This window comes from Pelophylax lessonae (genome assembly GCF_965119305.1).
Source record: "Pelophylax lessonae genome assembly, chromosome: 4".
NCBI classification, from domain to species: domain Eukaryota; kingdom Metazoa; phylum Chordata; class Amphibia; order Anura; family Ranidae; genus Pelophylax; species Pelophylax lessonae.
In genome coordinates, this window is record NC_138771.1 from 381,834,836 (window position 1) to 381,853,070 (window position 18,235).

General features: G+C 48.7%; 1 protein-coding gene across 1 annotated transcript in view; it reads left to right on the plus strand.

Moving 5' to 3' along the window:
* The window catches only part of ETF1 (eukaryotic translation termination factor 1), a 157,723-nt gene that overhangs the window by 105,089 nt on the left and 34,399 nt on the right, over window positions 1-18,235 (plus strand). The window contains exon 6 of the mRNA XM_082255326.1: window positions 3,391-3,520. Within this exon, the coding sequence (XP_082111452.1) occupies window positions 3,391-3,520 (130 nt within the window). The remainder of the gene's footprint in view (window positions 1-3,390; window positions 3,521-18,235) is intronic.

The following is an 18,235-nucleotide window of genomic DNA, read 5'->3' on the forward strand; positions in this document are numbered from 1 at the left end:
CACGTGTCTTATTGTATCTCCTTTCTCTGAATAGTTTGTTCCTTATGCTAGGGTCACCAGTACAGTATTTGTACATTGATATCATATCCCCCCTCAATCGTCTCTTCTCCAGAGAGAATAGGTTCAGTGCTTGTAGTCTTTCCTCATAGCTGATGTCCTCCATTCCCCTAATTATTTTTGTTGCCCTTCTCTGGACTTTCTCCAGTTCCAGCACATCCTTCCTGAGGACCGGTGCCCAGAACTGGACAGCATACTCCAGATGTGGCCGGACCAGAGTCTTGTAGAGAGGGAGAATAATCTCTTTATTTCTGGAGTGAATCCCCTTTTTTATACAACCCAGTATTCTGTTGGCTTTGCTTGCGGCGGCTTGGCATTGCATGCCACTGCCAAGCCTGTTGTCTACCAGTACCCCCAGGTCCCTTTCCATCCTAGACTCACCCAGAGGTTCCCCCCCCTAGTGAGTAGCTTGCTTTCTGGTTTCTGGCCCCCAAGTGCATTACTTTACCTTTTTCTACATTAAACCTCATCTGCCATGTAGTTGCCCACCCCGTTATTTTGTTCAGGTCTGCTTGCAAGATTTCCACATCCTGCGTAGAAGATATTGGCATGCCTAATTTAGTATCATCTGCAAATACTGAGATTGTACTAGATATCCCCTCCTCCAGATCATTTATGAATAAATTAAACAGGATTGGTCCCAGGACAGAACCCTGGGGGACCCCACTTTCAACACCCGCCCAATCCGAGTACTCCCCATTAATCACCACCCTCTGTACTCTCCCCTGGAGCCAGTTCTCTATCCAGGTACTCGCCTTATGGTCCATACCTACCTTCCTTAGTTTGTACAGTAAGCGTTTGTGGGGAACGGTGTCAAAGGCCTTTGCAAAGTCCAGATACACCACATCCACAGGCTTACCTTTATCTAAGTGGCAGCTCACTTCATCGTAGAAGGTTAATAGATTGGTTTGGCACGAACGATTTTTCATGAATCCATGCTGATTACTACTTATAATACCGTATTCATTACTAAAGTCTTGTATGTGGTCCCTTATCATCCCCTCCAAAATTTTGCAGACTACTGATGTTAGGCTGACCGGCCTATAGTTACCTATATATATCTCGGCCCCTTTTTAAATATTGGTACCACGTTGGCTTTTTTCCAATCAGCTGGCACCATACCCGTCTGTAAACTATCCTTAAAGATCAAGAATAATGGTCTGGCAATCACCTGGCTGAGCTCATTAAGAACCCTTGGGTGCAAGCCATCCGGTCCCGGGGATTTATTTATGTTAAGTTTCTCTAGTTTAGCTCCAAGTCTATCCTCTGTTAGCCATGTCGACACTTCCTGAGGTGTATTATTTAGTTCGGCCTTACAAGCGGGGTTCGTGAAGCCCCCCGATTCCTTTGTGAAGACTGAAGAAAAGAAATTATTTAACACTTCCGCCTTTTCTCTGTCCTCTGTGGCCATTTTTCCTTTATCATCTTTTATGGGGCCAATGTGCTCTGGCCTCGCTTTCCTACTGTTTATATACTTAAAGAACTTCTTGGGGTTCTTTTTACTCTCCTCCGCTATATGTCTCTTGTGTTCTATTTTAGCCGCCCTGATTTCGTCTTTACATTTCTTATTACACTTTGTAGTGCTTAAATGCTGCCAATGACCCCTCAGTCTTGTATTTTTTGAAGGCCTTTTCTTTAGCTCTAATATACATTTTTATGTTGGAGTTTAGCCACCCAGGGTTTAATTTTGCTCTTTTAAATTTATTTCCCTGTGCAATGCACTGGTCAATCCCCTTGTTAAGTATGCTCTTGAAGCACTCCCATTTTTCCTCCGTGTTCTTTGTTCCCAGGGTTCTATCCCATTTGATATTTTCTAGCAGCGAGCGCAGTTTAGGGAAATTGGCTCTTTTGAAATTCAGTGTATTCAGGTTGTATTGCAGCCAGTGGCACAGGGAACATCTCACGAGTAGAAGGAAAAATGGATTCAATAAAATTTCAGCAAATTTTGGATGGTAACTTGATGCCATCTGTGAAAAAGCTGAAGTTAAATAGAGGATGGCTTCTACAAATGGATAATGATCCTAAACGCACCTCAAAATCCACGGATTACATCAAGAGGCGTAAACTGAAGGTTTTGCCATGGCCTTCACAATCTCCTGACCTCAACATAATTGAAAATCTATGGATAGACCTTAAAAGAGCAGTGCGTGACAGGCAGCCCAGAAATCTCAGAACTGGAAGACTTTTGTAAGGAAGAATGGCCAAAGATACCTCAAACAAGAATTGAAAGACTCTTGGCTGGCTACATAAAGCTTTTACAAGCTGTGATACTTGCCAAAGGGGGCAGTACAAGATATTAACTCTGCAGGGTGCCCAAACTTTTGCAGACGCCATTTTTTTGTTTTGTTATTTTGAAAGTGGCAATGATGGAAATAAAATCTTAACTTTTGTTGACATTATAAGAATGTCTAATCTGTAATTTGATGCCTTTTGGAGATTTTTTCATCTTTCCTTGGCTTCTTTATGCACATTAATACAAATTTTTACCTGGGGTGCCCAAACTTTCGATCCCCACTGTAATGTTATTTAACAGAGGGGATGGCATGCTTATACTGTACAGTAATGTACTTTATATATGATAGCAGCATATCTTTAAGCCAATAAATGGTTGTGGAACGAATCATCTGAGTTTCCATTATTTCTTATGTGAAAATTTGCTTTCATATGAGTGTTTTGGATTACAAGCATGCTGCTGGAACTCATTATACTCTGGTATTAAACTCTGTCTCTCTCTCTCTATCTCGCTCTTCCTCTCTAACGCTCTAACGCTCTATCGCTCTTTCTCTCTCTCTCTCTCTCTCTCTGTCTTTCTCGATCTCTCCATCTCTCTATCTCGCTATCTCGATCTCTCTCTCACGTGTTTTCGGCACCAAAATTTTCATTCGGTGCACCTCCAATACATACATATACACAATACACACTATAATTTTATATAGAATTGTAATTTTATATAGAATTGTATCCTATTTGACTTTTTAATTTAAATGAATATGAATTGTTGGCCATTATTGGCACCTTTTTAACGCAAGAAAAGCTCAAGAAAAATGTATCCCTTTAAATTCTATGTATGTCTTCACACTGGTCTGCGTTACGCTTCCATTCTGGTGGTGTAAATTCTGCTTGGTCAATGTGTTAAAAAAAAAAAAAAAAACTCCACTCCCTGTTGAAATGCATTGAAAATGCATCAATAACGCATCCTTATGTTTTGATGCGGTTTTTGAGTCCCATAACCTATGAAAAACACACTATGAACAAAGTTAAATTGTGGTGAAATACAGCATTAACGTTCAAGTTTTATAATTGCAAGCTTATAACAGTCTGTTTATTTTTTAGCGATTGCAATCTAAAGTCTTGAAATTAGTTGATATATCATATGGCGGAGAGAATGGCTTTAACCAAGCAATTGAATTATCAACGGAGGTCCTTTCAAATGTGAAATTTATTCAAGAGAAGAAGCTAATAGGTATGTTTTTTATTTAGTTCTTTCAGTCTATTTTAATCAGGTGTGTATTTGTTCCCCCCCCCCTCTCCTATGTCTTGGTTTGTGATTTGTACTATTGATTTGCCTACATGTTTGGGGAGGTACAGGGTTCGGAAAATAAAACTCAGAGAAAAGGACAGCTCCTTCACTAAATGCCTATTTGTATGTTCGCTGTACTAGCTATCCCAAAAATAGCACATTGCTTATGGGAAAATGTTGATTTGCGCAGTAGCGATTAACCACTAGAGTAAGCACTGTGGTTATGTGATGTAAGGGCCTGTTCTAAAGTTGTTCAGAAAAAAAAAATTTGCATTCTCAAATTTTGGGATGTTATGCAAATGCAAACCTTGCTTAACCACTTTACGGTCAGCCCAACGACTATATACGTCGCTTGTTTGACACTAAATACCGGGGGTATGGCAGCAGATAGCTGCCATAACCCCGGCATTTTTTTAAATGGCGGACAGTTGGCTTTTAGATAATGGTGGTCCCAGCGGTCCCCCCGCCTAGTCCCGGCCGTTTTCCCTGCTTACCGGACCCGCCGGCAGCGGGGATAACTATCCGGTCCCGGCACCTCACAGACAGGAAGTGGCCCCCACTAGACTCTATGGCCTTGACCCCAGATCTCACAATAAAGAGGTCCTGTCATGCCTATTTTTTTATTCCTTTTAATAGGAATAAAAATGATTTTTTTTTTTTTTTTTCTTTTTAACTGTCCAAAAATAAATAAAATGGAGAGAAAAAAAAATCAAAGCGCCCTGTCCCCGTTGGCTCGTGCGCAGAAGCGAATGCATGCACAAGTCCCGCCCACATATGTAAACGGTGTTCAAACAACACATGTGAGGTATCGCTGCGATCGTTGGAGCGAGATCAATAATTTTAGCCCTACGTCTCCTCTGTAACTGTGTAAGCTGGTATCCTGTAGAAATTTAAAAAATGTTGCCTATGGGGATTTTTAAGTACCAATGTTTGTCGCCATTCAGCGAGCGTGCGCAATTTTGAAGCATGACATGTTGGGTATCTATTTACTTGGCGTAACATTATCTTTCACAATATGGAAAAAAAAAATAGGCTAACTTTACCGTTTTCTTATTTTTTAAATCAAAAATATTTTTTTTCCCAAAAAAATTGCGTTTGGAAGACCGCTGCTCAAATACGGTGTGATAAAACATATTGCAACGATCTCCATTTTATTCTCTAGGGTCTCTGCTAAAAAAAATGTTTGGGGGTTCGAAGTAGTTTTCTACCAAAAAAAAATGATTTTGGCTTGTAAACACATAGGCCTGGTCTTAAAGTGGTTAAAGCAGGTCAAATGCACCTGTTCATTTGATTTCAGGAGAGGCTCAAACTGGGGCAATTGACACAGGCTTTTGAAGTGTTTACTAGTGGATAATTCCAGTAAAGCAGTTTTTTCGAGGGCAGTGTCTTTGCTATACATATGATCTCTTTGAAGTCAGGGGTATTCTTTGAACCCTGAAGATTGCAATAATTGTTGCATTAGCAACAACAATTACTTGAAACAATTAGCAACAACAGGTGAAACCTATACCTGCTAAAATATATAGAAAAGTGAGACCTGTAGTCCTCATTATAAATTATGAATAGCATAATTACAGGAAGCATACGTTTCTCTTTCGTTCATTGATGGACACAGCTCCTGTCATTCCATTGGGTTATACTGCCCCCTACAGGGGCTACACCCATGGGCAGTGCCAGGTAGTATAAATGCGCCCCCCCAATTTTTTTTTCCTCCTGGACTTTTTTTCTGTTGAGATCTACTATCCCCTGCCAGACATGGGCTGTACCTGGTGGGGGCTCCTGCCAGGGCACCCCATCCTGCTTGGATCGGTCTGAAAATCTGATATCTATGTTCAAGACTGAAGGAAGCTGCATACTGACGGAAGCCCACAAACAGTGTAGGTTGCGGTTCCGTTACATTGGTGGCAGCGGTCAGATGCTTCCTGCAGTCTGGGACATCCAAACCTCCACCGGCATCCAAGGTCCAGATAGCAGGAGAGGAGAGGTACAGATATCGGCCGCCATGGAAGAGGATGTGAGAGATGCAGATACAGCACAGGGGACCAGTGTCAGAGAAGGTCCTGCTAGGATGGTATGATTCAATCTACTGGAACTCTGGGAGGAAGCGCTAGTCACAGTACGAAGTGTGAATGGTGTTTGCTCTTACGTCCTCTGACAGTCGCCGCCCCTCATATAGTCTTCACCAATGGGTATTGACCTCTTATCCACAGGAGTAAGCTAGGCAGAAAATTTTGTTAAAAACACAAAACTTTGCATAGACACACCTACAGGGGGCTGTCCCTCTGGTCCAATACCCCCGGCTAGCCTCATTCCCAATTCAGTTTGTCTTTTGCCTAGATAGGTATAGGCAGGCTTCCCTGTGCTGGGTCTACATTCTCAGCCTTTTTTCTCTGTTTTATTACATTTTATTTTCTGCTAAGTGTGCTTTTTCTTTGCACTACTAGCTTTATTTGTTCCTGCGCTTAGTTAGTCAGACTTGTGAAGACTATAGCTTTTGCGGAGCTGGGAATCAGACTGGTTGTACTAGAGCCTTACGGAATCCCAGCCCGCCATCGAGCGTTTAGCAGGCTATGCGTATGCCCTGGCCTCGCAAACGACCTGTCCTCGGGGACGAAGCCCGGGAAGTGGCCACTTCGCAAGGATACGCCATGTGTGGCAAACATCCTGTTTTTGGTTGACGGCACCCCCACCATCCGGGGTGGGAGGCTTCCCGTCGCAGCGTGGCACCCACAAAATCGCATGGATCGGTGAGTACCATGCTACCCCCTCTGTCTGTGACCTGGTATGCTGGGGGTGTGTGTGTGGGGCCCTGTCTCCTGGGGATGGCAGTCTATTTAGTCTGTGTGCTTCCCCTCAGGTCTGTCCGTGTAGTCCCTGTGTCTCCCTCACGGTCCCTGCTGGGGCGCGGTCTTACCGGTCATACCGCGCTTTGGGGGGTGTGCAGGGGTCCCTGAGCCCCTTAGGAGTGTGTCACTTTGGGGTACAGACGTAGTTATTGGGGGCCGCCGCGCTGTGACATTCGCGCGGCCGCCATTTTGGATGTGGGCTGTCAGCTCTGGCTTCAGTGAAGGGCAGTCAGCAGCCATTTTCTATGTGTAATTCGCGCCCTTCGGGCGCCATCTTGTGTGTGGCACTGTGTTTTATGCAGGGCTCGGCGGCCATTTTCACCAAGCCTCCCCATTGCTTTCTATTGGCGGCCATTATTGGTTAGATCAGGCCGCTGTTGGGCCTCTAGCGGCGCGACGCTATCTCCTTCATCCTGACGATCCGATCGTGCTGGGAGAGCGTTAACACTTCTGGGGGGATTTTGTGCCGATTTTTTTTGGGGTACTACCTTGCTGGCAGCGTTGTATAGGTGCCTTAGCACTATAGCCTTGTCATTATTGCGGTGTATCGCGGTGGAACCACCGCTGTCGCTTGTCTTAATAGGCCAGCGCCATACACATTTTTTTATCAGTGAGTATGGAGTCCCAGGACAGCAAATTCCCCCCAGCTCTGGTGGAGGGATCAGGTACGCCTGAATCCTCTACAATGGGCCCCTTTACTGTGCACTTGCGACTTTGGCGTCTCAGTGGATCTGTTGATGTCTGAGCGGACCGCTAGAACACGGCCCAGACCGTTTCAGTCTTCTGTCTGAGCTAGATATGGTTTCCATGGACTGTTTGGCCCTTGAAGGGTCTGTCTTCTCATTCAGACGGGGAGAGGTGGTGGAGGACGATGAGGGGGATGATTCCCCCGCTGAGTGGGCCAAAGAAAGAGCTGCTATGTCTGCCCTTTAGTGCTGTTACGCATACGTTACACTTAGAGGATGAGCCCCATCTGCCGGGTAAGCGGTCATATTTTGGGACCCGCAGAAAACCCAGAAAGCGGCTCAGGTATTTCCCTGTCCCGCTGAGTTTCACGAAACGGTGAACGAACAATGGCGCAATTTAAAGCGCACCTTTGTGGTACCTAAGCGGTTTCCGTACCGTTGTCCCTGTGCGTCTCCAACGGATTTGCACTGGATTGTGGCCTCTACGGTGGTCCACACGGTATCCAGATTACACAAGGCCACTGGTGCCCATGGAGGCTTATCTGGTGCTTGGAGACCCGGCGGTTAGGCGGGTGGAATATCTTGCCTGCCACTCCTATGTGGTAGCAGGTTCCTTGCTGAAGCCCATGTTCGCCTCAGTGATGGTCTCTCAGGCTGTGGTGGAGTGGACTAAGGTGCTCAGACGCACCCTTGTGGCTGATTCCGTCCCTCCTGCTACTTTGGAGATGGTGGACCACATTGTCAGGCCTTTTTTTTATGCCTGTGTGATGCGGCCTTGGATGAGGCCCCTTTAGCCTTGCGCTTATTTGCTGTCGCGGTAATAATCCGTCACCTTGTGTGGCTGTAAAGCTGGTCGGCCGACCAGACTTCCAGGGAGACGGTGTCTGAAATCCCTTATGCAGGGAATCGCCTTTTTGGGGATCCCCTGGATGGGTTGTTGAAGGGTCACTTGGTTGTAAAAAGCACTCTGCTGCCCCATGTGTCCAAAGGTAAGTTTTTTTATTTTTTTTTTTTTTTCACACGGTAAACGGGACCCTTCCTTTAAACCTAACCAGGGGTCCTTTCGTGCCTTTCAGGCACATGACATGGGCGATTACTAATTCAGGCCTCTGGTGGCCAGAAGCAGCTTTGGGTGATAGCGCCCACCCTGGCACGGCAGTCCCTTCCGCCATTCAGGACAGATGGGTTCAGGAACTCATTCGGCCGGGGTACAAGATCGAATTTCGATCGCGCCCAGCAGACAGATTCTTTCCCTCAAATCTTCATTTGACCCCAGATCGTTTCTAAGATCTCCAACGGGCGGTTCAGGATCTCCTCGCCCAGGGGGTGATCGTCCTGGTGTTACATCGGGACAGGTTTTTGGGGGTGTTTACTTGAATCTGTTCACGGTGCCCTGAAATGAGGGCAAGGTGTGTCCGATTCTGGAACTACAGTTTCTAAACCGCTTTGTGTGGGTTCAAACATTCCGTATGGAATCCCTCTGATCGGTGGTGGGCTCTCTGAGCCCGGGAGATTCCTGGCTTTTATCATCCTCAAAGATGCGTTTCGACATTGCTCCTTTCTGTTCGTCTCCCTTATCTGGGAGTGGTCCTGGACTCCGCCCATGCGAGAGTTTTCCTGCCAGAGGACATACTCCGGACTCTGCTGAACGAGGTCAGGTCCCTCAGGGACAACGAATCCTCATCACTCAGGACCCGCATGCGGTCCCTAGGGTTGATGGTGTCAGCCTTCGAGGCGGTCCCATTTGCACAGTTCCACACGCGATCTCTGCAAGTGGAGATCCTAGCCAGGTGGGACAGGCATCCTCAGTCATTGGACAGGAGGATATCTTTTGAGTCTCTGGGTCAGAGCGGACCTTCTGTGGTGGCTCCAGTCTGCAGCTCTGATGGAAGGGAAATCCTTCCGGCCGTTGTTTTGAAAGGTGCTCACCACGGTCACCAGCGTGGCGTTCTGGGCAAATTGTCTGCCCAGGGCACTTGGTTGGAGGAGGAATCCTCCCTACCGATACATGCCTGGGACTTGGAACTGAGAATGATTAGACTGTTTGCTCCGTTGGAGGGATCGTCTTCAGGGCCACCCTGTGCGGGTGCAGGTGGACTACACCACTACGGTGGCGTACATCAATCACCAAGGGGGCACTCGGTGTGCCTGGGTGGCCAAGGAAGTGGCCGAAATTTTGCCTTGGACCGAGACGCGGGTCTCGGCGATTTCGGCAGTTCACATTCCGGGTATGGAACACTGGCAGGTCGACTATCGGAGTCGCCAGACCCCAGACCAGGGGGAATGGTCCCTATCCCCGGAGGTTTTTTCCAGATACTGTGTGCGGAGGCGCACCTCCTCTAAACAACTAGGTGGGAAGGCTCGTGGCAAGAACACGCGATCCTCTGGCAGCCGCCTCAAACGTGCTGGGTGGTGCCTTGGAATCAGTATCGCCTGACTTATGCCTCCCCCCCCCCCCGATCCAGTTGTTGTCATGGTTCCTTCGCAGGTAGGTCTCGGAACCGAGGTTGGTGGGGGACCTGGACTGGCCGTGCCAGTCTTGATACGCGGACGTCATGCAAATGGTCGTCGAGCCTCCCTGGCGGCTCCCCTTTACGAGACGATCTGTTGTCTCCGAGGCTGTTCTTCCATCCTGCTTTAGTCGCTGCCCTTGACGGCGTGACTGTTAAACAGCCAGATCTTAAGAGATCGGGGGTCTCTCGTTGGAGGTCACTCCTACCTTGCTTAGAGCTAGGGAGGCCTCATCCGGTAAGATTTATTTTCGTACCTGGTAGGCTTGCTTCGCCTGGTGCGAATCGCGGGGTTTCCATCCTCGCTACTTTTCGGTGGCAAGGGTGTTAGCCTTCCTGCAATCCAGTGTGGACCTACGTCTTGCACTGCCCACTGTTGAGGGTCAGTTATCTGCGCTGGCCATTCTTTCCAGCGCCCTTTGGCGTCATATTCTTTGATCCGCACCTTTATTCAAGGGGTGCGTCATTTGGCCCTCTCGGTGGGCGCCCTTAACCCCTTGGGACTTGAATTTGGGAGCTTCCTCTGCTTGCACTGTCACGGAAAGTTGCCTTTCTGGTGGCGATCACATCTGCTTGCAGTGTGTCGGAGTTGGCGGTCCTATCTTGCCGCTCCCCCTACCTGGTGGTTCATAGGGATGAGGTGGTGGTTTTGCGACCTCATCATTCCTTCTTTCCGAAGGTGGTGTCTGATGTCCATCTCCATGAGGACATTGTTTTGCTTTCGCTGTGTGCGAATCGTATGGAGTTTTGCCTTGCATTCCTTGGATGTTGTCAGGGCGATCAGGGTTACCTGTCTACTGAATCCTTCAGAAGGTTGGATTCTCTTTTTTTTGTCCTTCCTGAGGGTCTCGGAAGGGTATGGCTGCGTCTGCGGCAACCATTCCTGTCTGGTTCAGACGGACGATTATGCAGGCTTATTCGCCTAGGGATCGGGTTCCGCCCTTCCCTGTCACGGCGCACTCTTCGGAGAGGAGGGTGTGTTTTGGGTCTTTCACCATCAGGCGTCGGTGTCCCGGATGTGCAATGCGGCCACCTGCTCGTCCCTGCACACCTTTACAGAGTTTACTAACTTGATGTTTCGGCATCGACCGATGCCTCCTTTGGCTGCAAAGTTCTGGGTGCGGCAGTACTTTGGGGGAGACATGGCGTTTTTAGCCGGTCCCCTCCTGTGGGGGTTTTTTTCCCCCTAGGTTATTTTATCTTCCTGGGTTTGTTCCCTCCTGTTGAGCTTTCCTGTTACCCAGTGGGTTACGTTTCTGGTTTGGATAAGGTTCCTTTATCTGACCTTGGGGGCTTCGTTACCTTGAGATGGTTGCGTTTTCCACCCCTCATGTCTACACTGCTTTGGGACATCCCATTGGTGAAGACTATGAGGGGTGGTGACTGTCAGAGGACGTAAGAGAAAACTGAATTTTTGTAAAATCTTACCGTAAAATTCCTTTCTCGGAGTCCTCTGACAGTCGCCGCCCTCGCCCCTCTTTTGGGGTTCATGGACTATCTACTGCTTGCTACCAAACTGAATTGGGAATGAGGCTAGCTGGGGGTATTGGACCAGAGGGACAGCCCCCTGTAGGTGTGTCTATGCAAAGTTTTTTTTTTTTTTTTTTTTTTTTAACAAAATCTTCTGCCTAGCTTACTCCTGTGGATAAGAGGTCAATACCCATTGAAGACTATATGAGGGGCAGCGACTGTCAGAGGTCTCAGAGAAAGGAATTTTACAAAAATTCAGTTTTTGGTGAGACAACTGCACAAGGAATGGAAAGCGGAGTTAAGCAGGCTGGTCCAGGTGGAGATGCAGTTGAACGAGAGCTACAGAGCCCTCTGCTGGTATGTAACCCAAGTGTGCCCATGGGACAGCGAGCGACAGCCCAACAGTTGGCTTTTGCTACAGCGGCCCGGGGCTGTTATTAGAGAGGCTGGCCAAGCACCCAGGCTTTGGTAGCGATTTGGAGTGGCGGTTGGAGGAAATTAAGGATTACAGAGAAGAGATCCTGAACATCTCGGAAGTGTTCTGGACACTGGAAGATTTGGAGTTTCTGGCTGTTCAGGAGTGGGAGCTGGAGGCTTATTGCCGGGCCTGGGCTCCCCTTGCCTGGGAATATCCAGAAGTACCAGCTGACAGTCCAGAAATCCTGACTGAAGAATCAACAATGTGGCACAGTAATAGTGTGCTTTGCCCACCTGCACCCACGGTTTTGGATGCAGAGTTCTTATGGCGATTGCAGCAAGTGCTGACTCGCCTTGATGAACTGGTTTCTGCACAGGACGAGCTTGGATGGAGGAATGCGTCTGTCCTGCCACTGGATAAAGGTATGTAAAGGTATGGGAGAAGAGGAAGCGATCTTCATTCCCCAACCACGGTCACAGATTCAATTGACTTTCCATCAGAGGATGATATGGATGATAAATCGCCCACCAAAGTGTTGGCACTGGGCCCAAGTGCAACCAGCCCATGCCCTAGACTTTAAGCAATTCCAGAGGCTGGGGATTTAATACTTTTCTGCTGAGGAGGAACATCCCAGTGAGTCTTCAGCAGAAGAGCGGGCATCCAGGCATAGCGCTGCTGACCTCTTCCTGCAACAATTGGTGACCCAGGAAGATGTGTGCAAGGCTACTGACTTTTCAGTTTACTTTCCTGCAGAACAGCTGGCATCAGGGCCTTAACATCACTGAGCGCTACCCAACCTCAACAGCAGCTTCAGCCTCCCTGAGAGAAGAGGCAGCTGACCTTTCTGCTACACCACTGACCAAGAACCTTTCTTCCACAGTCTAGTAAGGGAAAAGAGCCTCGTTTCTCGGCTCACGAGAAGTTTATTCCTCCCTCGGGGTCCACTGACAAGGGTTCAAAACCTTTCAAGTTGTCCTCGGGAGGTTCCAAGCACCCCTAGTTTGGTCAGCTGAGAGCAGAATTCCCTAGACCTGCAGACAAGGCTCCTTCAGCTTGAAGGTGTGCCTTCACCCATGCCTGGGGTGGGGGGGGGGGGACGTCTTCGCTGGTTCCGGGCCTGTGGACCTTCTTGGTGAAGGACAAGTGGGTCCACGAAGTGATACTGTCGAGGTATAAAATAGTTTTGTTGCCCTCCGGAAAGGTTCTTCCCTTCAAATGTGCGTCTGTATTCGGACAGATTGCAAGCTCTCTTTGGGGCAGTGCAAGACCTATTGCTTTAGGTTGTGATGGCTCCAGTATTGGAACGGTTTCAAGGTTTTTATTCAAACCTGTTCACAGTCCCAAAGGAGGAGGAGGGCAAGGTACATCCGATTCTGGACCTCAAAACCCTGAACTGCTTTGTTGCGGGTACAGAAGTTCAGAATGGAGTCCGTTTGCACGGTGGACTTGTTTCTATCGACATCAGGGATGCTTACCGGCACATTCAAATATGTGCCGACACCAGCGCTTCCTCAGCTTTGCTGTAGGAGAGGAGCATTATCAGTTTGTGGCGTTACCCTTTGGTCTCGCCTCCGCTTCTCGGGTCTTCACAAAAGTGTTGGCCCCGGTTCTGGCGTGCTACGTCAGCTGGGTATTGCGGTACTGGGCTACCTGGACAACCTCCTCTTGCGAGCGGAGTCCTCTGCTGCCCTGATAGATGACGTGGAGATCACTATGCAGACCCTGAAAGAGTTTGGTTGGCTTCTAAACAACCAGAAGTCTACCGATTCCCTCCAGAAAATTGGATTATCTGGGTCTGACTCTGGATTCAGCTCGAAACAAGAGTGTTCCTTTCTCTGACTTACTCCAGAAGTTGCACGCTGTGCTTCATCTACTGCTGTCCAGCAGGTGGTCCTCCCTACGGACTTGCATGCATGTGCTGGGCCTAATGGTATCTACCTTTTTTTTCTAGGTGGTTCCGCTTGCAGTTCCATGCGAGGTCCCTTCAAAGGGAGATTCTGGTAAAATGGGACAAGTGTTCAAGTTCTCCTAACACACAGATTCAGCTGAGAAGGGAAACAATGGGGTCCCTGGTCTGGTGGCTTCGCTCTTAGGATTTGCCTCGTCGATGAGCCCCTCTCTCCTTATATTGGACAGTGGTGGCCATAGATGCCAGTCTTTCGGGGTTGGGAGGGGGATCTTTTGGCGTCCCCGCTCAACAGAAAGGTACCAAGGTTTGTGGCAAGGTCGCGGGATATTATGGTGGACCCCGCAGACTCTGGTGGGCCCGTGTAGTCAGTATCGTCTGATCTACATCTTTCAAGCTTCTGCCGCAGCTTCTGCGCAGAATCGAGGGTCTAAGGAATGCCGGTCATTCTAGTGGCCCTGGATTGGCCTTACCGGTCTTGTACGCTGACCTGGTGCAGTTGGTCCTTATCCCTTGGATACTGCCTCTTAGGGAGGATATATTGCCCCGAGGGCTGATCTTCCATCCTGCTTTAGTCTCTGGCTTTGACAGCCTGGCTGTTGAAAGCAATGCGCTGAAGTATAGAGGCTTGCCTGGGTTGGTGGTTCCTACACTGCTGAAGACTAGTAAGTCTACCTTTTAGGAAGGGCTACCATCATACACAGAAAGTGTGAGTCGATTGGTGTTCACCCTCGATCTTTCGGTGGCTCGGATTGTGACCTTCCTTCAACAATAAGGTGTTGAGCAGAAATTGACCTAGAGTACCGTCAAGGGCCAGATGTCTGCCTTGGCGGGGGTTTTTTTTTTTTTTTTCCTTCAGTGACCCCTTGGCCACACAATCCCTGGTGCATACCTTTTTTTTGTTCAAGGGGTTCGCCATCTGACTCCCAACGGTGCGGTCTCCTTTTGCCATTGGATCTGAACTTGGTGCTTTCAGTTCTCAAGCCTCCCTTTGAAAATATTCAGTAGATACCCCCTGCTTACGCTATCCCAGAAGGTGGCCTTTTTGGTGGCAATCACTTCTGCTCGCCAGGTGTCGGAGCTTGCGGGCGTTATCTTGTTGCACCCCCCTACACATGGTGGTCTACAAAGATGAGGTGGTTCTTTGCCCATGTCTAATGTTCCTTCCTAAGGTAGCATCTGATTTCCATTTGAATTAAGACATTGTGTTGCCTTCCCTGTGTCACAGGTCAAAACATCCTAAGGAATTTGCTTTGCATACCCTTAATGTGGTTAGGGCGATTCGGGTGTATTTGGCAGCCACTGAGTCTTTTCAGAGGTCAGACTGACGTTCTATGATCAGACAGGCCAAGAAAAGGGTTGTCTGCTGCTTCTGCGAAAATTTCCAGGTGGCTCAGACAGTGGCTCAGGCCTATTCTCTCAAGGGTCAGATTCCTCTTTTCCCTGTAAACGTGCACTCTACTCGGCCGCTTAGTGCTTCTTGGGCCTTCTGTAATCAGGCGTCACTGGCGCAGCTTTGCAAGGCGACCACTTGGTAGTTGGTGCACACTTTCATTATATTCTACAAAGTGGATGTGTTGAAATCTGCGGATGCTTCCTTTTGGCTGCAGAGTTTCTGGGGGTGTATAGTCTTTAGCTTCTGAGAGCAGAGCCATCTGGAATTGGGAACCCTGTGGTATAGGGTCTAGCTCGTAGCTGCTAGGTGGCCATCACAATGAGTGTTCCTCTGCTGGACAATGTTGCAAGTCTAAGCATCACTCATGTTTTCCTTTAACCTCTTCAGTGCAGGGCACTTTTACCACCTTTCTGCCCAGGCCAATTTTCAGCTTTAAGCACTGTCACTCTTTGACAATTGTGCAGTCATGCAACACTGTACCTAAACTAAATTTCTCTTGCGTCCTCTTGACAGTCGTCACCGCTGCTCTTAATTCATTACGATTGGGTAATAGCTGTGCACTCTAGGAGTAAGCTAGGCAGTTATTAAACAGTTAATAACAGGTTTTTTAACCAGACACTTCTAGGGGCTGTCCTACAGACATTATCCCTCAGCTACTTTATCTAATCAGTTTTCTGCTGCCTAGCTCAGGAGTAGGCTGGGTTTCCCTGGCTGAGACTTGGGTCTCAGCTCTTTTCTTATGTTTTCTCTCTACAAAAGTGTTTTTCTATTAAAAAGATAGCTTTTTATTTTCTCCTTCGCTTAGTCAGACTTTAGAAGACTACAGCGTTTGCAGAGCTGGGCCTCACACTTGTTATAGAACCTTACGGACTACCAGCCTGCCATCGAGCGTTAGCAGGTTATTGGTACGCCCAGACCTCGCAAACGACAGTTTCCCTGGCGTCAAGGATGAGCCTGCGAAGTTGCTGTCTTCACTGGGATGTCTCAACTGCGGTACGCCCGCGTGTTGCTCGCGTCCCCTTCGGCTGACGGCACCCCCACTCAGGGTGGGAGGTTTTCTGTCGCAGAGCGGTGCCCACGTTTGCTGGACCGGTGAGTACCATGGCTGCCCCTCTGTCTCTGAACGATGTTTGTTAAGGTGTGTATGTGGGCCCTCTGTCTGGGGATGACAGTTCAGGTAAGGGTTCTGTGATATCCCCCTCATGGCTGTAGGTGCGGCCCATGTGTGTCCCTTCCCTGTTCCTGCGGGGGCGCTGTCGCGGTTTGACTGCGGTGTGGGGGGGGGGGAGTGCGGGGGTCTCCTACGTCCCAGGGGTGCTTGTGGTGCTCTGTGGGGGCCAGTGCATGGTGTTTTGGGGCAGCAATTAGCGCTAATCAGCGCGGCCGCCGGTTTGCGTGTGGGCAGGCTGTTCTGTCATCCTTTTGGCGCCGATCGGGCGCCATCTTTAGTGTGGGCATGATGTCCTTTGTGGGCAGCAGGCCATTTTCCCAGGGCTTTTCTCCCATAGACTTCTATTGGCAAACATTTTCTTGTGGCTCAGGGCTGGCTTTGCCTCTAGGGGCGTGAGGTCACTTCCTCTTTCTTCCCTTCAGATCCTCAGCAGAGCGATTGAAAAGACAAGAACTCACTGCTCAAGGTGGTGTAATTGCCTGATGACTCACACCGGTGCATGCCCTGGCTTGCCTCTGTGAAAACTTGATAAAGGAAAAGAAATTGGCAGCACTCCAGGTTGAGTCAAAATCCAGATTTATTGACTGGACATCCAAATATGACAATCGTGACAAGGTAGACGCGTTTCACACAGTAATGTGTTTAATCATTACCAAAGCTAGAGCAGAGCGGGCAAGTATAACACACTGTGGGGGGCTTTTTACTGGTTTCTCTGGCCCGGATTCCTGCTAGCACTCATTTTACAGATTCCTGTAGCAAGGGACAAGGTCTCCATTTGCGGTGCAGGTTTGTGGTGGGGGCCGCGGGATTCGCAGATTTTAAAGGGCCAGCGTCTCTTAAATTGTGTATTGTTGTTGTGGAGTCCCAGGATAGCAAATTCCCCACAGACCTGGTGGGTGGTTCAGGTACTCCTGAATCCGCCTCCATAAGTCTCTCTATCTGCTGCACTTGCGACTTTAGCGTCAAAAGTGGATTTGCTGATGTCTGACCGGGTTTCTAAAAAACGGCCTATGCCCTCTGTCTTCTGATTCAGAGCCAGATTTGGTTGCCACGGACAACGTCCCCCCCCCTGAGGGGTGTCTGTCCTCTCAGTTGGATGTGGAGGAGGGGGATTCGTCCTCTGGGTCAGCGCGGGACCGCGTTGCGGTGGACGCGCTTATCAACTCTGTTAAGGAAACGTTAAATTTGGATGATGAGCCGTGTTTCTTTCGGGACCCGCAAAGCCCAAAAATCGGGTCAGGTTTTTCCTTGTCCCGAGGAGTTTCACAAAACAGTGAATGACCAATGGCGCCGTATCAAACATAGGTTTGTGGTGCCCAAGAGATTTCAGTACTGTTATCCTTTTATGGATCTGGTGGATTCTCGCTGGACTGTGGCTCCTGAGGTGGACCACACTATTTCCAGGTTATATAAAGTCACTTTACTGCCCGTGGGCGATTCCCCGGTGTTTAAGGACCCGGCGGATAGGTGGATGGAGACAAGGCCCCCTTAGTCGCACAGCTGTTGGCGGTTGCAATCCGCCGCATTACTTGGTTGAATAGCTGGTCGGCCAACCAGTCTTCCAAAAAAAAAAAGACAGTGACTGACATCCCTTTTGCAGGGAGTCGTCTTTTTGGGGACTTTCTGGATGAACTGATCACAGGGCTCACTGGGGGTATGAGCACTCCTTTGCCACAGGTGGCTAGGGGAAAATCATCCGTCCCGAGCCAGGCGGGGTCCCTCTTTTAAACCAAACCAGGGGTCCTTTCGTAAGCCTGAGACCAGTTCACTTGGTTCGGCGTCACAATCCACCTCTTCATGAAGGGACACCCTCACCTGTACCAGGGGTGAGGGGGAAGTCTGAGTGGTTCCAAGAACCTCGGTTGTACTAGATTCAGGATAGGTGGTGGGTTCATGAGCTGATTCGCTCGGGATGCAAGATCGAGTTTTTGATCCTTCCCTGCAGACAGGTTTTTTCTATCAAACCTCAGGTTGTCGTCAGACCGCTTCGAAGGTCTCCCAGGGGCCGTGCAAGTCATGCAGCCCCCTTAAGTTAATACTTTGTAGCGCCACCTTTTGCTGCGATTACAGCTGTAAGTCGGTTTGGGTATGTCTCTATCAGTTTTGCACATCGAGAGACTGAAATTTTTGCCCATTCCTCCTTGCAAGACAGCTGGAGCTCAGTGAGGTTGGATGGAGAGCGTTTGTGAACAGCAGTTTTCAGTTCTTTCCACAGATTCTCGATTGGATTCAGGTCTGGACTTTGACTTGGCCAT